Source organism: Stegostoma tigrinum, chromosome 4, assembly GCF_030684315.1.
Source record: "Stegostoma tigrinum isolate sSteTig4 chromosome 4, sSteTig4.hap1, whole genome shotgun sequence".
Lineage (NCBI taxonomy): Eukaryota > Metazoa > Chordata > Chondrichthyes > Orectolobiformes > Stegostomatidae > Stegostoma > Stegostoma tigrinum.
Genome location: NC_081357.1, coordinates 92,226,515 through 92,252,372, shown reverse-complemented (window position 1 = coordinate 92,252,372; position 25,858 = coordinate 92,226,515). Strand labels below are relative to the sequence as shown.

The window sequence follows — 25,858 nt, the reverse complement described above, 5'->3', positions numbered from 1 at the left end:
TAGTAAATTGAAAAGTGTCGTGGAGATGAGGTGAGCTAAACATGATCATAGAGTCACCAACTAAGCATCTGAGCTTCCACATTTTTAAGCTCAACCACTTAGGAGGAGGGCAGGAAGTGGGATTACCACCATCTCCAGTTGCCCATCAAGCCACACACTACTATGACTTGAAAATATACCATAATTCCTTTGCTGTTCACTGGGTCAGAACTGGAACTCCGCCCCTGTTTGTGCTATGCATGCACAAAAGCCATAGTATTTTAAGAAAACAGCTCCCGGCCTAATTGAGGGCAGTTAGGGTTGGGCAGTGATTTCAAGGCATTCAAATAGTACTACATCTCCAAAAATAGTTTGTTTTATAAAACTGCAATTGCTGGATATCCCTTCCGAGTAAATCCTTACCCAAGGAATTCTCAGTCCCATGCTAGGCATTGTTACATGCAAAACACCCAAATAAATGTCAGGCTGATTTAAATTGGTTTATTCTGCACAGGAGGATTGAACATTAAATCTTCCTATCTCCATTTCATAAAAGTAGTGTGTTCTGCAGGTATTCATAGAGGAATCCACAGAAACTATAGGAAAGTTGCAGGAGCAAAAGAGGTCATTTAAGCCCATTGTGTGCATGGTTGAAATCAAAAACAAAATCTGGCCACCCATTCCATGCTCATCTTCCAGCACCTCGTCCATACTCTTGAGAATTACAGCACCTCGGGTGCAGATCTGGTACCTTTATAAATTAGTTGAGGGCTGATGCTTCCTCCATCAAACTAGGCAGCAAATTCCAGACACCAGACACTTGGCACCCTCTGGGTGAAAAATTATTTCTTTATGTCCCCTTCAATCCTTCTTCCTTTGAACTGTGCCCCTAGGAATTGACCTTTCCACTGGGGAAAGTGAGTTTTCCTGACTACTCTGTCTAAGCCCCTCATAAGTTTGTCGAACTTGATTAAGTCACCTCAACTTTTTGTTAAGGAAACAAGCCCTGGCTTATCCTACCAATCCTCAATTTTCAAATCCTGGCAACGTTCCTGAATATTTCCTATGTACACTGGAGCAATTATATCCCTACAAAACAGTGACCAGAACTACCTACATAAGTTGTGGCCTACCCAGCATTTTAAACAATTACAGAGTTAAACCCTGCTTTTGTATACTATACCACATCTAATGAAGGAAAGTTTTCCATATGCTTTCTTTACTATCTTATCTACCTGCCTCGTCACTCTCAATGACCTGTGGGTAAGTTCTTTGAGATTTCTCATTACCTGTATCCCTCATAATATTTTATTGTTTATTGTGTATTCCCTTGCTTTCTTTGACTTTTCTTTACCCTTGCATCACCCCTTGCTTTTCCAAATTGAATTCCATTTACTATTTTTCCATCTGTAGAAAATGCTGGAGAAGATTCTGCAGGTTGGTTATCATCTGTGTGTGGGAAGACGTTTAAAGTTACAGTTCAATGACCTTGCATCAAAAATGGAAGATGAAAGACTTGTCTAGGATTGTTTTGTGAAGCTAAAGACTTGTTATCAGCTATAGTTCAACATTAACCTTTTCTTTAAGCTCTGTTAATTTTATTTGTTAAACTCTTGGTGCATTGTCAGAAATGTTGGTTTCATCTGAAACTTGTTCATCTTGTTTATCTTGAATAGGTGAGCAGGGAACACGCTGCCCTCTTCCTTTCCCTAACTATGCAAAAAAGTTGTTGATTTCTTTGTGCCAGGAGGTTCCTTTCCAGGTGAAATGTACAGCTTGTCAACAAATGCTCCGCACGCATGTGGAACTAACAGCACATTTCAGGTGGGTTTACTTCTGTGTTGGTCTCCCATTTTCTCCAACTCCCATTGGTGCCTTCGGCTGCCTGGCTGCTAGGCACTGAAATTTCCTCCCAAAGTCGTCTTCTTATTTCTCATTTAAATAATCTCCTTACAAAATTGCTGTGTGTCTAATCACGTGCTCAACTGTTCGTATAGCTCTATATGACTTAAGTCCATTTTTGTCTGATTTATGCAGTAAAACATCACAGAAGTGTAAAGAACCTGAACAAATGAAAGTTGTTTGTTCCACAATTTGGTAATAGAAATATTTATTTTGCCTTCATTTTGACTAACTGGAAAGTGTCGCTGGTTCTGGCCATGTTTTGTTAAATCATTGGGATTATTTTCTGTTCTACCTGCTGTTCTGCCCAGCCTCCCAGAGGTTGTTGATTCCTTAACAGAAACAGGAGTTGCTGGAGAAACTCCATAGATCTGGCAGCATCTGTGAAGTGAAGGCAGAGTTAACATATCAAGTCAAGCTCAGTTCTGAAAAAAGGCCACTGGACTCAATGTCAACTCTGCTTTCTCTCCGCAGGTGCAGCCAGACCTCCTGAGTTTCACCACAGTTTCTGATTTTCAGATGTATGCCATTTGCAGTCCTTGGTTTTGTTACATTGTTGAACCCTTATTTACTGAAGGCATAGGAGTCTCACCCTGTGGCATTGTTTCATAGACTGGGAACAGTCATGGCTTGGCCACTGCTGGTCTTCACTTTGTACCTAGACATGCACTTACACCAAAGCAGCCATCAGCAGTATGAGGAGAAGCTAACTCTTCCCCTTGCTAACCTGTGGCTATTGAGACCTGATGTGAGATCCCTTAGTTGAAATGCATGATCAACATTGTTAAACTAAGATTTACTTTAAGTACAGTTCCTAACTTCAGTCGCTGAGTGATATTGAGCATTCTGTCTTTTCCAGTTGAGGTACAGTTCAAAATTGGAAGATAGGGGCTCCAATGAAAAGTTTTACCATGAACTTCGTGAAAGGAGCATAATTTTACTAAAGCTGTCAGTTTATAGGGATGCTGATAAGGGGTTAATTTCTTTGAAATTTAACTGACACTTAGTCAGAGCCTGAGGGATCTATAGCATGCGATTTAGAAAGCAGTTTCATGAGCTTCTGAGAGCCATGAATTATTTGGTCCATTCGTAGGAGGATTTTCAGTTCTCTCAACTCATAACTGCTGCCCTCTAGAAGGACAAAGGCAGCAGACAGAGATGGAAACACTGCCACCTGCAAGTTCCTCTCCAAGCCGCTCATCATCCTGACTTGGAAATATATTATTGTTCCTTCAGTCTTGATGAATGAAAATCTTGGTACTTCCTCCGTAAGAGCATTGTGGGGATACCCGCAGCAGATGGACTGTAGCAGTTAAGAAGGCAGATCACCACTATATTCTCAAGAGCATAGACATGGGCAATAAAAGCTGGTTCAGCCAAAGACATTCACATCCTGTGGCCTTTTTAATTAATAGAAAGGCTTGATATCTTTAGCTTTATAAATTAATGGCAGTGAGTACGAAAGCAAGGGCATTGTGATAAACCATCATAAAGTTGTTGTTTGAACTCAACTATACTAGGTGTGAAGGTATTAGAAAGGGTACAGAAAAGATTTCTGAGAAAGGTTCCAGACATGAGGGACTTCATTGATAGATAATCCCTGGTTGTTATCCTTAGAAGAGAAGGTTGAGAGGACACATGACAGGTATTCAAAATTATAAAGTGTCTGGACAGAGTAGATAGAGAGAAACTTGTCCCATGCTAGGGAAAAGAGTAAAAAACCAGTGATATTTGTATAAGCTGACTAGTAAAAAGGCAATGGCAGTCTGAAGATATATTTTTCCGCACAGAATGAGATTAGTATCTGGAAAGCACTGTCTAAAATTCTGATGGAGGCTTGTGTAATTGTCAGAATGTATAAAATTTGCAGGACTAAGTGGAAAGTAAAGGAACAGTGGAGCTAACTGAGTTGCTGCCTGAGATCAATACAGATATAACAGTTCTAATAGCTTCCTCTGTTCTTTGGTTTTGTGTTGTTGCAGCAAGTAGATTTAATTGCAGTTGAACTAAGTTTGAGGACATACGTTTTTGAAGATTTTTGTTTGTTGCAATTTGAGTTGTACATTTAGGCAAGGATATTAATGGTTAGAAAGCAAAGCAGATAGCCAGAGGTTAGAAGCAGTCAGCCATGAGCTAACTGAATGATGGAGTTGGCATGCAGGGCTGAATAGAGGAGTGAAGGCAGCTGGTTTCTGATGCTTGACTTATTGTGTTTTACAGTCTCAGTGTGCTGATTGGCCCTGTGTTTAGCTGGATTATAGGATGGCCAAGGTCCTAGCAACCGCAAGGCTCTAGATTTTGCCTGCACAATAAAACCCAATTTAACCTCAGTTGTCATTCTACCACAGATAAAATCTTTTTTTCAAATCTTCATCTTCACTTCCTTTCTTCAGTGCTATCTTTACCACCCTGTCAATTGAGTTATAGAGTCATAAAGCTCACAAACAGACCCTTCAGTTCAACCAATTCATGCTGAATGTAATCCCAAACTAAACTGCTCCCACCCGACTACTCCTGGCCCTTAAAACCTTTCCCATTCGTGTTCTTGCCCAAATGTCTTTCAAATGTTGTAATTGTGCCTACATCCACCACTTCCTCAGGTGGGCAGCACAGTGGCTCATGGTTAGCACTGCAGCCTCACAGCGCCAGACACCTGGATTTGTTCTCACCCTTGTGGGACTGTTTGTACAGAGTTTGCATATTCTCCCTGTATCTGCATGGATTTCTGCCAGGTGCTCCAGTTTCCCCCCACCGTCCAAAGATGAGCAAGTTGGAGGGATTGGCCATACTAAATTACCCATCGTATTGAGGGATGTGCAGGTTAGCCATGAGAAATGTAGAGTTACAGGGATAGGGTCAGGGGATGGGTCTGGGTGGAATGCTGTTTGGAGAATAGATGTGGACTTATTGGGCCAAATGGCCTGATTCCAGAATTCTGTGAAGCCTTCAAGGAAGTTTATTCCACACGCTCTGTGTAAAACAAAAAATTGCCCCTCGTGTCTTTTTTAAATCTCTCTCCTCTCACCTTTAAAAATGTGCCCCTCGTCTTGAAATTTCCCATTCTCGGGAAGCTCTCTGCAAGTTGTAAAAATCTTCACCCCAATTCTTTTTTGCAGGGAGCCCTGTTTCCTGGTACTATCTGTCAGCAACAACTACTGTCAACAGCTCTCAAATTCCCAATGTAATTGATCTTACCATCCTTGCCCTCTTCTGCAAATGCCTTCTCACTCAGGAGGAGTTGGTGGCGTAGAGGTTATGTTTCTCAACTCATAATCAGAACCCAGGTGAATATTCCTAAGGCCTTGATTCAAATCTGGTTGGGTAGTTGGCACAAGTTAAGTTCAATTAATAAATCTGGAATGCAAAGCTCGTTTTACTAATTGTAACCTTGGTAATTATCGTTAATGGTTGTAAAAGTTCATTTGGTTCCCTAATGTCCTTCAGGGAAGGAAATTGAGCATTTTTACTCTGACTTCTAACTACCCTCCAAAATGGCTCAGGAAAGTCAGTCAGTTCAAGTACAGCTCAGAATGGGCAATAAGTGCTGGCCAAGCCAGTGATATCATGAAATAAAGACAAAAATGTTCAAGTGTAGAAGATTGAAGTGTGATCTGATTGAGGCTTTTGGAGTTAAAAAAGGATGTGGTAGGGCAAATAATTAAAAGAAAACATCCTTTTGTGGGTAGAATCAGGATTGAAGGGAATATAAAGTTAATGGTGGATAATTTAGGAAGGAAATGAGCAACCACTTTTTCAAATGAAGGGCAATGGAAATCTCCCTAACTGACCATAGATGGTGGGAATAGTAGGAGTGAAAGGTATGAAGAGGTAAGGGCATCAAAGGATGCAGAGAAAACATGGTTACATTGAATTGCAGTACACGTCAACTAGGATGTAGTTGAAAAGAGTAGATTTGGGGGCCTGATTGGTCGTCTCAGTGTTTCTGTGTAAATTGTTTCAAACCTTTAACTATATGGTTTTCTTTTTTTTTGTAGAACGCGATGCAGAAGGGCTGGCCCTGTTGCTGTGTCCACCAAGGATATTAGCCAAGTTGCTGTAATATTTAAAGTGAGGGGCTGCTGTCTGGACTGTCGAAAGTTGTTTGTGGATGACAATCAGATCAATCAGCACACTCAGCAAACCATGCATAACATCCGGTGGATTCGCACCATGGAGAAGGCCATCTTGGAGTTCTGTCACTTCAATGAGAAAAGCAAGACTCCCTCTGATCTCCGTATGCTTTTGGATCAGTCCAAGGCCAAGAAGAACTCTCCGTTCAAAAGACCTCTGGCTGAGACATGTTCCAGTGAGGCTGACACACCCAACTCCAGCAAGAGGACCAAGAGAGAAGGCAACAGCGTGCAAGTCAAAGAGGAAAAGGTAGAGGGTGATAGCCACTTTGGAGCCAGGGTGTGGTACTGTGAATGCCACCAGCAGTTTGACAATGAAGAAGCAGTGGAGAAACACGTCATGGTAGCCAATGGCATTCTCCACAAGTGCTTGGTGTGCAGCAAATTGGTGCTTGACGCTGGAATTATCGGCTTACACATGAGCCGTAGTCATGGGGGTGCCCATTTGACCAACTACCGTTTCTGGTGTGAACGCTGCCGTACAGAGATCCTGAGGAAAGAGGATCTGATGGCTCACATTGTGGAGTGCCACAGTGGCCATGCTTACTATTACGAGAAGCAGGTGGATAAAGAGGAGTTGGTTTCTTTTGAGCCTTCTTCGTCCAAATCGGCATGGAACTCAGCGGATTCGACAGGCAAAGATGGTGACTGGCTGCAGCTGGATCCAGGTAGCCCTGAGCCAGAAGCTGTTGTGGCCAGTGGCTCCTGGCAGTGTCGGTTGTGCGAAGAGATGTTTGATTCAGAGGATAGTGTCGCCCAACATTGTCGCTGCCTGGCAAACCACCAGTTTCATAAATACAGCTGTGGCTTGTGCAAAAAACACTTCCACAGAGTGGAAACCTTGTACCGTCACAGTCGTGATCAGCACAACAATGAGCTGAATGTCAAGTACTTCTGTGGATTGTGTGATGACATCGAGTTTGACTCAGAAGGTGAATTTCTTGAGCATTACAAAATTTTCCATAGCACTGATTACGTTTTTGTGGAGCATGGCGATGCTGTGACCACAAAAGGGGTGGAGGAAGAAGCTCCAGAGGAATATTCACTGATGTCCTGTGGGTGTCGGCTGCACTATGAATCCAAAAAGTTAAGGAAGGAGGACAGCCGCAAGTGCTTGAAGCACCTGTTTGAACAAGGGAAGCTCTGGTTTCGCTGCTCATGTTCAGCAACAACCCAATCTCAGGAAGACCTCCAGAATCATCTGGAAAAATGCCATGGGATGAGTGAGGCAGACACCAGGTCCATTACAATCAAGTGCATTTGCAGCAGGGCTTTCAATGACTGTGAAGGTGCCCATATGCATTACCACAGTAAGCACTGCTCTGCTGTGGAGCAGCAGGCAGCTGTTTCCTCATCGGTTGATGGTGAAGCCACTCTCCCTAATGTGACCACGTTATGCAGCAATGCCAAGGGAGCATCACAGGATGAAAATACAGAGCCTTCATCCAGCCGTGAGGCCCTTCCAACAACCGCAGGTAGCCTTCGTATTACACTTGCCCAATCCATGCCAGCAAACAGGCCAGTGGCAGCCCTTCCGCAGGAAGGCAGGGAGGCCACTGGTTGTGTCAAGAGACCAAAGCAAAAAGATAGTGGGCTATGGATTGAACTGAGGGAGGGCATGTTTATCATAAAATTATTAACTGCTAATACTATAGCCCCTATTGCAGCTGACCAAAAGATTTTAAAAATGGCTCACTCTGGCTTGCTGGCTCTTGCATTCTATTTATAGTAAAATCTGTTAATTATACACACTTTGGACATACTGGGATCATTTGTCTTTTCTTCTTTGCGGGTGTCATTATTTTCACAACAACATGTATTTGTATAGTCTCGGTAATTGCATTAAAATCTCTAAAGGCACTAATAGCACCATTATAGAACAATGTAATCTAGCATCCATATTGAAACAAACTGTTCTATCTCCAGGACAAATGGGTGAGCATTTGATACTAGAGAGAGGGATTTTTCTGCCACAGTACATGCTTGGTAAAGTGTTCTCCTTTCTACAAAAGTCATTTCTTTCTCAAAATCTACTATTTTCTCAAACTGACCAGAGTACATCACCTCACAGCAGTCTGGGGTCTGAAAGAAAGCAAATTGTAAGGAGAAATATCATTGATCACAATTTTAAGTTCCAAATGTAGCAGCTTTGTGACGTGTTGCGTCTCTTATTGGTAAGAGCTTAGTGCATTGAAGGCTGCTTTTTGGCTTCTAATTTTTCAGTGTGTAGTTTTACAGTGTCACATTTTTTTACCTTGTGAGTTATTTGTGACAGTAAGTAGGGGAGATGGGACATGCATTTATAGAAATTTGACAGTGGTTTGTAAGTTTTTGAAGAAATACAGACTGAGATTTTCCACTGTGCACCTTGAGACCCACTGTAAGGGCTGGTAGATAGCATGAGGTAATTGCAAAGACAGAATAACACTGCCAATAAGGAAGAAAATACAGTGAAATCACGCTAAGCCAAATTGGAGGGCGCCCAACTTCGAATTAGTGTTAAATGGTGTTTCAATGTAGCCAGCGAACCCACTTTATAACACTCTGTGCCTGCAAATGAACTTGATGTCAAAGAAATCTGAAAAAAAAGACAGTGAATTATGTTAAAATGAATTTATATTTTGATGTGTACATACCATGCAATGACTTGACCTTGCATGGTAAAAGCAGTTTCAGTTTGTTAGGATTTAGCAGTGGGAAAAGCTCAGTAATTTGCTTTTTGTTCAGCACACCATCTTCAGATGAGTCTGCCACGTCATCAGTGCAGCTGAGCATGTTTCATGTACTTCTGTGCTGCAGTACAAAATCCTGGAACATCTCTACAGCCTATTCAATGCCATTTGTATTGGGAGAAATCGGGTAAAATTTCGTTGAAATCCTGGTATACACACCTCATCCTCGTCACCCCCAAGGGAGAGTGGCATGAGCCCTCCATGGATTAGAAAAACGCAGGCACTGCAAAGGACCGTGTGCTCAGAATGGATGAGTTAATGCGGGGGGAGAAAGAAATGGCATCTGGGGCTGACCTTGTGTGTGTAGATCCATTGGTAACAAATCAGCAGATAATGAGGGTGAGGTGTACTTGTTCAGGATATGAGAAGCAATGTGTCACCATTGCTGCAGGTCTTCTTCTCTGTAAGCTCAAGCATAGCCTATCTCTGCTCCATTTGATTGACAGGAATGTTCCCTTTAAGCTGCATGGCTGTGCAGGTGTAGCTGCTCCAGGGTTCTCTGCAAGGCATCCTGATGGTGGCTTTGACTTCCGGTTCCAGAATTTGCCGCTGCACATGGACTTTGGAAGCCTGTGCGTGGGGGAAAGAAAATTACAGGGAATAGCTGCGTGACAGGTATACATGAGTTTGGCTAGCCTGGAGTCACCAGTCTAAAAACCTGGTTCATTATGAGCACCTTTTTATGGGATCTCATATTTTACCACTAGGTATGGCTGGCAAATTCCTATCTGGGGGTTTAAGTAATCCAAATTTCACTCATGGTGATTTGATTGTAGAAACGAGACTGACTTAAGCTAACTATCATTTCCGTTCTGAGTTTACCTCTTCTGACTGACAACTCAATGACTTTTTCTAGCTACAGGATCAGGAGGAGACCATTCAGCTGCTCAAGCCTATATATAAAGTTAATTCATTCACTGTTTCTGTAACACATGTAAACTCCTGCACTGTGGGGGGGAGAAACAGTCTATCGATCTGCATTGACCCGTCCCTAGCCTCATCCATTTGGAGAGCAAGCTCCAGATTTCCACTAACTTTTTATGGAGAAAACTTCCCGGCATCACCCCAAATTACTTGCCTGTAATTTTAGGATTGTCTCCCTTAATTCTGAGACCTTCCCCCAAAGGAAATGGCTTCTCTATATATAATGTACCGGATCCTTTAATCATGTTCAATAGTTGAATCAATTTACTATTATAAAGGTTAAAGTAAAGTTGCCGTAGTCTGACTCGACCATAGGACTGCTCTCTACATTAGAGAGGGGACAACTAGTGATTTAACCTGAGGGTCACCATGCCTCAGGTAAGGGAAGTGGTTGAGAAGGAGATTTCTTCATGGTAACATCATCCGAACCTATGCTGTTAGTGTCACTCAGCTTCGCAAGCTAGCCGTCCAGCCAAGTGAGCTATTAGTTTTCTAAGTAATGTAACCTCTCAGTTTAATCCTTTATAACCCTAGTAGTATTCTACTTAATCTGCGTTGTATCCCTTCCCAGACCAAGGTAGTCTTACTGATATACATTTCTGTGATGGCCCCAAGACTGAACACATTTACTCCAAATAGACTTGATACTGACCACATTCAAATACAAAGCACTTGAGAATGTTGGACATACTGAGGTGAGACATTATCTGTGAACAGAGGAATAAAAGGAGATTTTCATTAGAACCGATGTAAGGTTACTGACCTGAAGTATTAAATGTGTTTATCTCTACACACATGCTGGCAGATCCTTTAGTAATGAGTCTTATTGTCTGATTGCTGTGGCAGCCATATCTTTTGTTTGGTCCAGGTTTCAAACTGTTGCAAGTTAAATGCACCCAAGGTATTTTGAATGCCCCAGACTAATTCAGACTCTATCAGTTGTATATCTTTTAGTCTAGAGATAGTAGGAACTGCAGATGCTGGAGAATCTGAGATAACAAGTTGCAGAGCTGGATGAACACAGCAGGCCAAGCAACATCAGAGGAGCAGGAAAGCTGATGTTTCGGGCCTAAACCCTTCATCAGAAAATTTTCTGAAGAAGGGTCGAGGCCCGAAACATCAGCAGTTTGCTCCTCTGATGCTGCTTCGCCTGCTGTGTTCATCCAGCTCTACGCCTTGTCATCTTTTAGTCTAACAAGGTTTTAAAAAGTAGGGTAGTTTATAGGCCGCTGTTGCTGTTACGCAGGTTAAGTAAACTGGCTCACTCATGTTTTATGGTAAGGGCAGTAAAGGTGAGAACCATCACAACATTGAAAAAATATTTAGATTATCACTTAAAAAACCATGGAATAAAAGGCGATCAGAGATAATGGGAACTGCAGATGCTAGAGAATCTGAGATAACAAAGTGTGGAGCTGGATGAACACAGCAGGCCAAGCAGAAATTTAGGAGCACAAAAGCTGACGTTTCAGGCCTAGACTCTTCATCAGAATGCTTGGCCTGCTGTGTTCATCCAGCTCCATACTTTGTTATCATGGAATAAAAAGCTACAGGCCTAGTGCTGGAAATGGGATTGAAATAGGTATGTGCTTGATGATTAGTGCAGACACAGTGGGTTGAAGGGCCTTTGTCCATGGTGTAAAACTGTATGACCATAGCTGTTATATTCTGTCCCCCTCCCCCTCATCCCTTACCACTGTCACTGGTGAAACCAAACTTGACATCCTATTTGACCATGAGCTGAGATTCCAAACTTGACTGTCCTGGTGATGAAAAACAGCTTACTGTCACCTCCTTAACGATGGTTACATAGAATGTTCAGCACAAAGTAGGCCATTTGGCATATCTGGTCATTGCTGGTGTGTGTCTGCTGTTCATTGACCTCCTCCCACCCCTTTTCCTTACATTCGTTTATCCACCTGCCTTGAAAATGCATCCACAGCAGGTGTGCCCACATCAAAATGTTTCTTCAAAGTAGCCTGTGGAAACAGGATGTTACATTTGGCTGGCTTCTGTTCATTGTTCAGTCTGAAGCAGGATGTAATACTTTAATTTTGTTGAAAATGCTTCCATAAAGTTCAGGATAACTTAATTTTGTCTGATAGTGCATTACCTGTAAACCGAGTAATTTTAATATGACCACCATTAACTCCTCCATTCAAAAAAAATGAGGCTGGAGTGACCTGGGCTCTTTTTGAGGAGGAGCTAAATATAGTTCTTAGCTCTAATGTGAACAAAAGGTGTGGGGAGAAAGCGGGAACTGAGTTCTGAGTTTAATGATCAGCCATGATCATATCGAATGGTAGAGCAGGCTCAAAAGGCAGAATGGTGTACTCCTGCTCCTATCTTTTGCACTTCTGTATTTAGTTGAGTCAGATGTCTCTTCGACAGTCTCCATCTTTTTGACTTCACTGAGTGGGTGAATTGGATTAAAAATTCCTTAGTATCTTCTTTAAACAACCCATTCTGCATGCACTTGGTAAAAGCTGGTAAAATCTCCAGTTTTTGCTGGAGTCGTGATCTTTTACACTGTTCAACTGTCCACTCTCACTAACTCAATGTTCTGTGATTGCTGAAAGTGTGAATGATGCAGGGAGGCTGATCATGGACTTTAGGAAAAGATGTGACCATTGGTCTGTGTCCTAAACCAATGCGATTTTAGGACTGAGAAATGTGAATGAAGGTGAAGAGTTGAAATCAATTCCAGAAAGAGGAATAAAAAGAGGAACAGAAATTTGGATTCTGAGAGAGAGGAAATGGACAGATGAGAGAAGGAAGATAAAAGTACAAAATTTATGCATCAATAATAGGGTTGTTAATAGCCTAATGTTCCAACAAGGCCTGTTGAATTTAACTAAGTGCTTCTTGATATGTAGTGTTTTCATCCTTTATCTATATGACCTACTGAAGTTGCAAGTTCGCAACAATTTCTTTGCAACAATAAAGTCTTCTGTCTTCTTTTTCTCTTCCCTAACTAATAGAAAAGGAAGCCATAAACCAGGAAGAAGACATAGAGTTGCCTGACTTGGACCTACTACGCACAATGACGCATCTTGTTTTCATCGATTTGGATAACTGGACGGGCTTTTTCAACCATTTACCAGGACATCTTAATCAAGGCACTTTTTTCTGGGGATTTCAAGGTTAGTTCAAAATATTGACTTTTTTGGGGTAAGGGAGGGTTGCTTTTGAAGGGGAAAACTGTCTTGAAAAAGTTACAACACGCTACCAGGCTTCAGAATGAGGAAACTAAGGTGATTGATAGCATCCGGGTGAACATGTTGGAGAACAAAAATCTGATAATTCGCCAGGTCCTGATAGTGTATATCCTGGACTTCCAAATGCAATTGATGCAGAGATCGTGGGTATGCTGGCTCACATTCCCTTGAAACTGCATGGCTGTGCGTTTGCTCCAAGGGTGCACGCATGCTGGTTTCCCTGCTGACACGTTCACTTTTGCATTCTCCAGTAGCTGCTGCTCCTGCACACAGACTTTGGAGGGCCATGTAGCAGCTGGAGAAATGAGACGCAACATGGATGCTGGTTTTGACTTTGCAAGATTTCAGAGATCTGCAGCAGTCCCAGTATATTGGAAATTGAAAATGACCCTGTTATCCAATGGGGTACCAACTTCGCATTGACCAGGTTTTGGGAGGTGTTATCAGAGAAGGCAGTCACTGAATCCTGGCAGTGTGGGTGAATCCATCAAGGCAAGAGGCAGAGTCCAAAGACCCAGATTCTAGTGAGAGGAGATAGGTTTCTTGTCATGTAAATAAGCAAAAGTACTTTGTGTCACTGTCCTTGTTAGGGTAGGCCTATTCAAATATGGCTGCATTCAGGTACCTGTTGGAACTGCAGTTTGGCAGTGGCTCTTTCAAAGCAGCCGCTGCTGAATCTTCATCCCCTTGCGCATGCTCTGACACATGGATGTCTTGCCTTTCCATTCTCTAGCCAATGATGACCCTGGCCTACTCTCTCCTGATGGTTGTGTTAGTAAAAGACTCAGCATTGTAACGTTCCCTGCTCCTGGTTGCAGTGTTGCAGCAAACAGAGCCCAAGTCCGAGTGAAGCGAGCTGCCTTCTGGTGACTGTGGCACACTGCTTGCTTCCCACAGAAGTTTGCCAACCTACTCAGACTGTGTTTAGCCTCACTGGCCAGGGGCAGATGATTAGCCCTCTGAGCTTTCTACCAAGCATTCTCACACGCAGAGATACAACAGTGACCAATGCGTTATGCATTTTTACTATAGACAGCATACTCGTGTATACTGTTCTCTACAACAGTTTTAGCCTTCAACAATCTTTATGTGAAAGAACAGGCAACAACGTTAGGGTGTAGTATACATGTGTTATCTATATCAATACCAATGTATCATACTGTATACAATGGTTAGCCCACTGTTTACAATGAGTGCTGAGCATCTGTGAACGAGTTATGGTGCATAGTAATATAATCCCTTAAATTAACATCTCCTGGATTGATTTCAGTAGCCAGCAGGAGATCGGTGCTGATTTCAGGACATTCCCAATCATTTTGGGAGGGTTGCAGACCCTATTAGTTAGGGAAGGTTGGAGATAGAACATGGGGAACTTGACATCTGTCATTGGGAAATTGTTGGAATTCATCATTAAGGATGTCTTAATGCACTTGGAAAGCATAGTTTGATTAGAGCAAGTTGATATGGTTTGACCAAATGGAAATCTTGTTTGACAAACTTATTGAGGATTTTTGTGCTTGTAACTAGTAGGACAGATAAAGGGGCAGCAATAGATGTATTGAATTATATTTGAATTTTCATAATTTATTACTTGAGGCAACACAAATGGTTAGTATGGAAGACAAGGGCTGATGAACTTTGGGGGTGTGATACGAGCATGGATGGAGCATTGGTTGAAGGATATAAATAAACAGGGCATTTTCAAGTTAATATACTGTGAATGGTAGAGTGTTATGTAGATCACTGCTGGTGTTTCAGCTATTTACAATTTATATTAATGGCTTGAACAAAGAGACAGTAATATGTCCAGGTTTGCTGATGATACAAAGCTAGGTGGGAATGCCAGCTGTGAAGAGACTTGGAGATATTGACAGTTTACGTGAATGGACAACAAGGTGGAAGGTCAAGTATAATGTTGGGAAATGTGAGGTTTTACCCTTTGGTTGTAAACATGGAAAAACTGATATTTTAAAGTATGAAACTTCTCAATGTTGATATTCAGAGACACTTGGGTTCACGAGTTAGCATGTAAGCACATTAACAATTCGGGAACAGTTTGTTGGTCCTTATTGCAAACGGATTGGAATGCAATTGTTGCTGCAATTGTACTGGATTACTGAATCCATCTCTGACAGTGTGGCACATCCTTAGTATTTTATTGGAGTATCAGTCTATATTGTCATACTCTGATCCTTGTGTGGAAGTTGAACCTACACCTTGTGACTAGGAAGCAACAGTGTTGTCTATTGAGCCAAGGCTATCATTAAACTCATGAATGTGAAAATGTCTCTCCTGTTCCATAGTACTAAACCTACTACTAGGCAGACTAATATTGCTCCTTTTTTAAAAAACTACAAAAACATTTCACCTTTTGCTCAACAACGTCTTAAGAGTTTTTACAAGATGGAGGAAGGACCTTTGCTCCATTGTGTCAGCAACAGCCATCAAGCATCCATCTATTTTAATTCTGTTTCTCACACTTGACCTATCATCTTACTCCTTTGGTGTTTTAGGTGCTCATCTAAATACTTTTCTAAATGTCTCAGATTCCTGTCTGTACGATCCTTTTCAGGCAGTAGGTTCCAGATATTTACCATCACCTGAATTTAAAAAAAAATCCTTGCATCCTCTCAATGCCTTCTGTTTGTTAACGTGAATCTTTGCCCTTGGCTCCTACCTGGGCCAGGGTACTTACACACTGTCATGACTGTTAAAACCACAAACAACTTTGTCTCATTGCTAATTTAAATGTACTATAAGACCATAAGACATAGGAGTGGAAGTAAGGCCATTCGGCCCATCAAGTCCACTCCGCCATTTAAATCATGGTTGATAGGCATTTCAGCTCCACTTCCCTGCACTCTCCCCGTAGCCCTTAATTCCTTCCGAGATCAAGAATTTGTCGATCTCTGCCTTGAAGACATCCAACGTGCCGGCCTCCACTACACTCGTCTCATTTCAGTTTTAAATTTACCCCCTCTAATTTTAAGGCTGTGCCCACAGGTCCTAGTCTCCCCACCTAACGGAAACAACTTCCTAGCGTGAACCCCTCTTTCCTGATTTGGATACCTACAGCTTCATTCTCTTTTTAGTGAATACAGATTCAGAGTACTCACTTAAGATGCCTTCTGGCTCCATGCACGCATTGCCAATGGTGTTTCTAATGGGGCTTACTCTTTTCCTGGTTATTCTCTTGCCTTTAAAATACTAATGAAACACCTTTGGATTTTCATTAATGTTACCTATCAATCTCCTCTTTGCGCTCGTAATTTAATTTTTGAGACCCCTGAATTTTCTATATTCCTCTAGAAATGTATAGTTTGACCCCTTGGTATTTGCCATATACTTTTCTTGATTAACCAATGCTGTACGTCCCTTAACACTCAAGCTTCTCTGGACTTGTTGATCCCACCTTCTCCTTTACGGAACTATGTTGATCCTGCACATTCAAAATTACCCTTTTGAATGATTCCCGTGATTTTGATGTGGATTTTCCTACAAATAGCTGCTCCAAGTTCACTTGGACCAGATCTTGACTTTCCCCAGTTCAGGGTCTTTATTTCTGGTCTGTCTTTGTTCTTGTACATAAGTAACTTAAATCTTATTGAATTAAGTTCACTACCACCAAAATGCCACATCCACCACTTGCCTGGCTTTGTTCCCTAAAATTAGGTTGAGTGTCCCATCCTTTCTTGTAGGACTTTAAACATGCTGGCTTAAAAAGCTCTCCTGGATGCACTTTAAGAATTCTGCTCCCTCTAAACCTTTCAAACTTTGTCTATCCTAGGTAGTGTTGGGGAAATTGAAATCTCCTAGTATTATTACCCTATTGTTTACACTTATCTAAGATTTGCCTGTGCGTGTACTTCCTATTTCTCCCTGATTGTTTATGGGTCCATACTACACCTTTTGTGAAGTGCCCCCCTCTTTATTTTAAAGTTCGCCCAGTCAGCCTCATTTTGAGAACCAGGTTATCATCCCTTCTTATTGCAGTAATTGACTCCTTGATCAATATTGTGACTCCACCTCTTTTACACTGCACCCTCTCTTACCTAAACAATCTATACTCCATCCTGTCTGTCTGTCCTTTCTTCAGCAATGTTTCTATGTTGGCAATCATATTGCATCCCCATGTGTTAATCAATACCTTGCTTACAAGACTACTTGTACCAATTCAAAATAAAGACTCTTTGCCATACTTCCATGGGCATTAAGTTGGCTATATTCGCACTGCCTTTAAGGCTGACTTGGTGTTCTTCTGTGCTGGTCTACACATCACCCCTGCATGGTTTCTCTGTATCCCTATGAAGTGGCAATATTAATCCTTTTGGCAAATCTCTGCCCACTTGCAACCATCTGAAATCAACTCTAGTTAGCATTTTAGAAGGCAGAAGTCCTTATTTGCTGTCATCTCTACTTTAAGGCTGTAACATTAGTAAACTTAAGTTATTACTTTACCATAAGATCGACCAGGTTTAGGATAGAAACAGGAAAAAAATGTTTAATTTGATATTAAATTTTCATGTGATGTTGTGAGTAGGTAATATCCATTTAGTTACTGAGTGAGAGTTTCCTAGGTGTGCAAAAGCATCTGTATGCTTTCATTGAGATTTTTATATTATGTGAGTGGTAAGTCTCAACATCCTTTCCTTAGCAGTGAACTATGTGTTTTTCTTAAAAAGTGCTCACCTTTTCTTACTATTCAAATTCCCTTTCTAATTCATTTTTACATAGGTGGAAAGACTAATTGGAAACCACCAGAAAACTGTCCTGTCTACAATTTTCTCGTCAACACTGGATGTTTCTTCCTTCATCCGCGATGCAGCACTAGGAAGGATGCTGCTGATTTTGCCATCTGCATGCATGTTTGTGTTCTTTCCTTTTTTTTTTAAGAAAGAGTTGTCCTTTTATGCAAATCCATAGATAGAGATAAATATTCATGTTGAGAGGTGAGAGAAAGCCAAGTCTTCTTTTCTTTTTAGTTCGGGCCGTGATGAATTGGGTTCTGAAATGAAAATGCCAAGTTGCAAAGAGCTGTAAGTGAGGACAAGTTTTAAGGGGTACTGGAATACAAGAGGCAGCTTAGAAATCCCAGAATGAGTTTGGGCATAACTATGATTGTGGGCAGAATGATGGCAATTAAAGTTAGGAACTTGTATTTCAATAGTGGCTTTCACACCCTTGGAACATCCCAATGTGTGATAGGGTTAGGGTTAGGGTTTCTCTTGAAATATAATATAGGAAATGGAGTGACCAATTGAAGTGCAGCAAGGCCCCAGTAAACAAAACGTAATAATGAGTGACTAATCTGTTTTAGTTGTGATTTGAAGGCAAAATATTTTGACCAAGTTGCAGGAATGGGCCATTTAAATCTTTGAACCTGTTCCACCATTCATTGTGATTTTATTTGCTTTGTAGCCTAACTCCATATTATCTGTCTTTGTCCTATATGTCCATGCAAAGGGTCTAATAGGAACTTGGAGGTTAAATCCTTCCAATTGTTTAAAAAACCAAAGGGCAGTTAGCCATAGTGCCCAAAGGGCCATGGACATCTCACTCCATTATTTAAATAAACAATTGCTGATATGTAACTGGAAGGAAACTCCTCCTAAAGCCTCCATGAACTGTTATTGAATTGAACAAGGACAACTGGCATTATTCTATATCACACTTTAGCCACCTGAACTAACTGAACAATGGGGGAAGGGAGGGAAGTGGAGCTCACTTTGAATGCATGATCTAAATTGGCCAAATGATCTACTTCATCTATCATTATGCCATAATCTTTGAAACAGGTGCCATGAATTTTTGGCATTGCCTTGTGTAATCATCAAAAAACCTGTTCCCATTACAAATGCCAGCCACATTTTGCACTGGCAGCTGCCTGTTCATAACAAATGCACTAAATTTTGAGGTAGTCAAATAAGTAATTTTCCCATTTTTAGAAAGTTTTGTTGTCTTAAAGAAAGCCTTGCACTTAGGTATTGGTTTTTGTGACCATGGATATACCAAAGTGGTTTATAGTCAGTGAAGTATTTTGGAAACATCTTCATTGTTGTAGCATAGGATAAAGCAACATCGGTCCTCAAGCTGTTCCAGTCAGTAGTTCACACCTCACCAAAGTGGAATTAGCATAGTGGTGAGAAACAGGATATATCTGGGTAATATTTAGTGTGATTTACTGTTCCCTTAAAAAAAACATTGAACGCGTAGTTTTGATTTTAATGAATATGGCAAACGAATTACATGAACACGATGGAGACTGTATTCAAGCTTGTTATGTGCATCTCAAGCCAGGAGAGGCTTGACCCTTAACCTGCTATACAAGGTCCATTGTGAGCAGTGGCAGAAATTAAAGACCTAATTTAGATAATTTCAGAAAGTTGATTAACAATTTATTTGCTGAAACTTTTTAAATCACATGTAACGAGTGTTTTGTATGGTTCCGTCAATATTACTAACCAGTAAGGAGAAAGGGACAAAAAAAAATCACAGCTTTCTTTTCTGCTATATGATTCTATTTGATTCACTGTGTCAGAGCTTACCTTTTGCCACTTTCACTTCATTGACTATGAAAGTCCCTCTAAATATCGTTCAGTCTTTTCTATTGTAAAGTGAATAACTTCTCCAGTCTCCATATAACAAGAGTGCATTATTCCTTACATCATTTCAGTAAATCTCTGCCCTCTGTAAAGGCCTTTGCATTCTTCTTAATTTGTGCTCAGAATTAGTCTCAATACAGCTGCTGACTCCTAGCCACTATTTCGTAAATGTTTAGCTTAGTTCCTTTGTTTTGTATTCTATGTCATATTTATGAAGCTAAGAATACTCTAGATTTTTGAACTTCCTCAATTTCTTCTATACCTTCAAAGACTTAGATATTTGAACTCTCAGGTATCTTTCCTGGGTCCCCTTTAGTATTGTGCTAGTTAAATGATGCCATTGAGGAATAGACAACTTGAACTTCAAATAAATGAGTTAACGTTTTATTTTATGTTCTCTCTCTCCTCCAACTCCTCCTTCCTTTTGTGACCTTCCCTTCCTCTCTGTCCACGTGTCACCTTCACCCCCTAATTTTACAGGCTGGCCGTATGGATGAGCAATTGCCAAAGCATATCCCTTTCACCATACTCTCCGGAGACAAGGGCTTCGAGGAATTGAAGAATCAGTTTAAGAAAACGATGCGTCCCGGCCACGTTCTGAACCCCCACCAGATGGAAGGGGAACTGATGTGTGCCTTACTGAATAGTATATCAGATATTGGGAAAGGTGGGGCTGAAGCAATAAGATAATTGAGAAATGGTTAAATCCCATGACACTGCTTATCTAGAATAAACGCGTCTATGACTCCTACATTGACATTAGATGTAATTCTTTACTTTGGCTACCATAGCATTTTTGAGATGCTTTTCTGAAGTTGTTAAAGCTTAGCTGTCAGTGCAAATTTCTCCATTTGGCTATTTAGTTAGAAAACTGCCAACAAACTAAAAGCACAAACAAAAGCAAACTACAGCAGCGACTGCCAGAAATCTGATATAGAAACAAAATGCTGGAAGCACTCAGTACTTCTTGCAGAAGCTGTACAGAGGGGAAAGGAGTGTTGATGTTTCCAGTCGATAATCATCCGTTAGAACTGGAAGAAGTAAGAGATGTAACTGGTTCTAAATAAATACAGAGGCAGAAGAAAGACCAAAAAGAGAAATATGTGAGATCAGGAGAGCGCAAGTACTTAAAGGAACACAAGAGGACAGTGCAAGGCATGATTGATTGACAGTTGAAACTGAAAGAACTGTGGATGCTGTAAATTACAAACAAAACAGAAATTTCTGGAAAACCAATGCTCTGAGGAAGGGTCACTCGACCTGAAATGTTAACTCTGATTTTTCTCTACTGGTGCTGCCAGACCTGCTGATTTTTTTTCCAGCAATTTCTGTATTTGTTTGTAGTTGACAGTTGACGTTTGCATGCAGACTTAAACTTTGTCAGAGTAAAATAATGAAGACTAAATTTCAACTTTTGTTTTATTATGAATTGAAATTCAACACTTAGTTATTAATGAATTTAAAAAGGGAGAAAAAATTTGACCTCGAGAAATCCTCCGAATATCTGCCAAATATATGCTTCTATATCCTGTGGTACTTAAGGCACTGGTGCAATGGTAATGTCACTGGACTAGTAATCCAGAGCTTCAGGCTGATGTCCTGGGAATATGAGCTGGAATAAAGAAAAACTGTCCTAATGATGGCCATTTTACCACTGTTGATTCTCAAAAACACCTATCTCATTCATTAATGTGCTTTGAGGAAAGAAATCTGCCATTCTAACCATGTGATTCACACCCATGTGGTTAATTTTGGATTATCAGACTCCTAAATATTCTAATCTCAAGCACCTCTGCTCACTCAGTGGTGATGAATGTAACAAGCATTTTTTTATTTGTCCATTCATGGGATATGGATATCCCTGGCTGGGCTAGCATTTGTTGCCCATCCCCAATTACCCAGAGGGCAGTAAAGAGTAAACACCATTGCTTTGGGTCTGAAGTCATACCTAAGGTAAGAATGACAGCTTTCAAATAGTTCTCCAACTTCCTTTTGAAAGTTGCCGTTGAATCTGCTTCCACCGCCCTTACAAACAACATATCCCAGATTTTCATAACTCACTAAATTAAAACAAAATCTGAGGAGAATAATAAACCAGTCATCTTAAATGTGTCCCTACTCTGACAGGGACCACCTACTCCTCAGCAGTGGGAAACGGTCTCGCCTTATTCACCTTTGTGATCGCTGTAATAATTATCCAACACCCTTGCTACCTACCCTGCACAACAGGAGAACAATTCCATCTTCCTCCATAGTCCTAGTAACAGAACAGTATGCTGTTTATTCTTTAGGATAAGGATGGTTGACGTCATCATCTGAGGGTTTTGTGAGATTCTATTGGGTGTGAACATGATTGCGAAGGTTCATCTGTACCAACAAGATTCTGCTGCACATACAATAGGATACCTGAGACCGATGAGTTTTGGATGAGCTGCTAGATCAGGACTCCTCTCCTTGCATTTTCTCTCTGCCTCTGATGGCTGCTTTCAAAGGGATCGTTAAGAAAATTGCTCAGCAAAGCATTCAGAGGTCCTTGGTCTTCGGACTATCAGAGTGTACCCCATCTCATGCAAGAGTTGCTTTGTTTTGAGAAGTGACTGTCAGGCATTCTGGTTACGTGTGACTGTAGGTGCTATGGATACTTGGGTGAGAACCTGTGTCTGGTGTTTTGTCCTGCTTGTCTGATCTTCAGAAGCTTCCAAAAACAATTCACGTGAAAGTAGTTGAGCTGCTTAGCCTGATGGTACTCATGGTCCACGCTTCCTGTGCGGACAGTAAAATGGGTAGGTTTTTCCCCTGGGTGGGCAGACTAGCTCTTATTCTTTCTCAGAGTGATGTTCTTTCTGCTGAAGGGCTACACTTGCTTTGGTAATTATTTCATAAGAGTTCTTGCATATGATTGCATAACAGTATAACACAACTCATAAGAATGTGCGTACATTCTGTCAAGTGCGGCCAAATGGAACATTGTATTAGCTTGAGCATTGAACTGCCCAAAGGCCATGTTCCAATAGCTCAGAGCAACCCATTCCAAAAAGTAAGCTCTTTGTTCTTCCACACTCACCCTTTCTTACAAGCTCTGGTACAGTTTTATTCTAGACTAGGTGGGTGACAAATTGTAACACACACATATTTAAGTTTTCGGGTTAAGTGGGGAAAGGGCAACTAGTAAAGTGTCTAAGTACTGGAAGCCTAATCTATTGTATCAAATGTAATGCTGAAAGGTCAGCAATTTAAGCATATGAAAAGGGGGGAATTGAACACAGCTTTTTATTTTCTGATGAAGGGTCCAGGCCCGAAATGTCAGCTTTTGTGCTCCTAAGATGCTGCTTGGCCGGCTGTGTTCACCCAGATCCACACTTTGTTATCTTGCAGTGATGTAGAGTAGCTCTTGAGAGTGCTGGACGTTAGTTCAGCCAAGTAGTAATTCTGATCTATGACTGAGGGTGAGCAAACGGAGCTGGGCGTTTGTCACTGTCTGGTTAGGTATTAAACAATTCTGGGTCCTCTTTGACCTCCAGGCAATGCCAGTTGTACTGTTAACTTTATTTTCTCTCTTGGATTCCAGACAGTGATGATGAAGATGAGGTCCTCCAGAAAACACTGGTATTGAGTTTGCAGGAGGCTACGGAAAAGCAGCAAACAACCCAAGAAGGTGCTCTTTCTGTTTTTGTAATCTATCACTTCTATTGGAGGCATTCTTTACTGAAGTTAATGCTCTTGGGTCTTGTCAATGGCTCTCACAACTTGGAGTTCAAGCTCCAACCGGAACTTGAGAACATTAGAAAGGAAAGCAATGTTTCACTTCATCAAAAGCGGGTCACAGGATGAGGTTTATCAAAGACAAACAGACAAAAAGGGAAAACAAGTGAATAGTTGCTGATCCTTTTACAGAAAAACCAAAAAAGTCTTTACAGTTTGGTGAGGAAACCTTGCAAGCTGAAGGCCCATCTGAGTTCAGGAAGCATGGGTTATTAGTTAGTTGGAATATCATTAAACGTTGGACACACTACTTTACAAAGGATGCTGAAGAGATGTATAGGAATGGTACCAGGGATGACAAGTTGGGAACAGGTTGTGTGAAGGATGAGAAACTGAGTGTGCATTTTGATAGAGTTGATAGAAGTTGCGAAGGGCCTTGACAGGATAAATATTAATGGGCTTGGAACACAGATCTAAAGTAATTGGCTAAACAAAAAACATGTCCATAGTATGGAAGGGCAGAGAAAGCAGGTTTCATTTTCAAAAGAGAATTGGATAAATACTTGGAAAGGGAATAGTTTACACGGCTATGTGCAAAGACCAAGGGATAGATATTCTGAAGAGCCTGCATCGGCATTGTGGGCCAAATGGAAGCTTCCTGTGCTGTAGAGTTCTATAATTCTGTTTTACCCGAAGATTAAAGATTAGTCATAACCTGTGTTTTTGTTTCAGATGCTATTGTCAAAGAAGCCATTTTGCGGAGCCTGGAGGAACAATGAATTAGGGACTCGTGATGGAAGGGAGGAGTGAAAACACACCCCAGTTATCCAAATCAACAAGAGTGCAGAGATGTCAAACAAACCATGAGGAACAGAAGAAAATGTGCTTTAGCATTCCTCCTAAGATGGAGAACTGCCTTTCTTTACCCGATCTTTCTGCGGCTGGGAAGAAAGATTGCTCTTTCATGGCCCCTCAAAGGATAAAGGACAAGATTCCTTGTATGTGATGGGAGAATGGGAACCTGCAGATGAGGCAGAGTGAGCACAAGATTGGAATATCTGGTTGCTGTGGCAGTTTATGCAGATAACTGGTTCCAACACAAGAAGCGAACAGTGAGGGCTTGATCTGATAAGTAACAGTTTTTCAAGTCCTATCACCTTGCGCACCCTTAAATGATGCTGTAGCAACTAAGCACGATTGGCGTTTGGGGGTTCAGTAGAGAATATCTGTACATGCAGAGAGATGTAAGCATGATTTATTCAAGGATACAGCCAATGGAGGTGAGCTCAGCAACAAGTGCTTCATCAATATTTTATTTTCTACTCTATTTGTCAAATAACAAATTTACAAAATAGAGCAAGTTTTTGAACATGTATAATAAGAATATGAAAACACAGGAAAAATATGTTTTTTGAAAAAGGTTGTTATAAATTGTGTAATGAGAGGTTTGGAAATGGAGCAGGGAGATCAAAGCAGTAAGTTCCTGAATTGGAATGTTGGTATTACACATTAACTAGTTGTACATTTTAACATAACTTTCAATAAAGGAATCTAAATGCTAGAGATCCAGTATGATGTCTAATCCAAGTTGAAACTGGAAACTCGATAGTTGATGCAGACATGTTGCATTAACATGCATTGCACAGATTAGGTACTGATCTGACAAACAGGACAGTAATAACTCTGACACAAATAGTTCTTCTTGTCCCATTGTCACCCTTTAGAATACCATAGCAACCAAGCATGATTTGTACTTAGGTCTTAGTAGGAAACATCTATATTGTCAGGGCAGTGAATTAACCACACACACAAACACAAAGTAGAGAACTGTAATGTAATGAAAGTTTTGTTAAGTTTTCGCAATAATTCCTCCTAATTGACCTGTCTGTCAATTTATTGCCCCAGAGTTATGCTTATGAAAACTACAGACACTGTTTTATGTTAAGTATAAGTAAGTGCTTGTTACTAACAAAAAGTACCTTATTAAATTCTAGGAATGGCAATGATACAAACTCTTAAAATCACTAGCTATTGGACTATTACCCCAAAATCCTCCTTTCTTCCCTCTAAACCAGCACTTAAACCAGACAGACAAGACAAAAGGTTAGTAGTGAAGTTTAGATGTTTAGCTAAAGACCGAGATGAGGGTGGTAAACGAGGCTGGAGTCAGACTGAATATCAGGCTAACAGTAGCAATCTTCGAACGTGTTAAACCTTTCTGAGCCGCTTGTATGACAGTTTTGTGAGGAAAGAGCTTAAGCCTTTGAAAGAGTCACTGAGGTGAGTTGGTACCTTCTTCTGGGCAGTATCCTCATGGTATCCTATCAGGCGGGGACACTCAATACAGCCCCTTTCCAAAAACGGTCTTCCAGTTCAACCTTTATTGCTCCAGTCGCACTTGTCTGTTCTTTGTTTCAACCAGTCTCCCCCGTGGTTCCCTACCAACCGAGCATGCGGTCTGTCTCCTCTCTGGGAGCAGTCCTTTCATGGACTTCACTGCCAAAGCTCTAGTTGTTGATTCTCCACTCCACACAACTCTGCAGGGTTTGGCTTTACAACTTTATTCCTCCACCACCCCCACCCCATAATTTTTTCCTCCAGATTTGTAATTGTTTTAACAAGCTGATTTTCCATCTATTAAGAGGTCATAGGGTTTAACTCCCTCTTAG

General features: G+C 41.0%; 1 protein-coding gene across 4 annotated transcripts in view; it reads left to right on the top strand.

Annotated features, from left to right (window-relative positions):
• znf451 (zinc finger protein 451) overlaps positions 1-24,703 on the top strand; it is a 62,981-nt gene extending 38,278 nt beyond the window's left edge. For all 4 annotated transcript variants that reach the window (XM_048531498.2, XM_048531499.2, XM_048531497.2 and 1 more), the window contains 7 exons: positions 1,656-1,803; positions 5,877-7,486; positions 12,649-12,810; positions 17,620-17,750; positions 19,968-20,154; positions 23,056-23,142; positions 23,922-24,703. In XM_048531498.2, the coding sequence (XP_048387455.1) occupies positions 1,656-1,803; positions 5,877-7,486; positions 12,649-12,810; positions 17,620-17,750; positions 19,968-20,154; positions 23,056-23,142; positions 23,922-23,968 (2,372 nt within the window). In that variant the 3' untranslated portion in view covers positions 23,969-24,703. The remainder of the gene's footprint in view (positions 1-1,655; positions 1,804-5,876; positions 7,487-12,648; positions 12,811-17,619; positions 17,751-19,967; positions 20,155-23,055; positions 23,143-23,921) is intronic.
• The last annotated feature ends 1,155 nt before the right edge of the window (positions 24,704-25,858 follow it).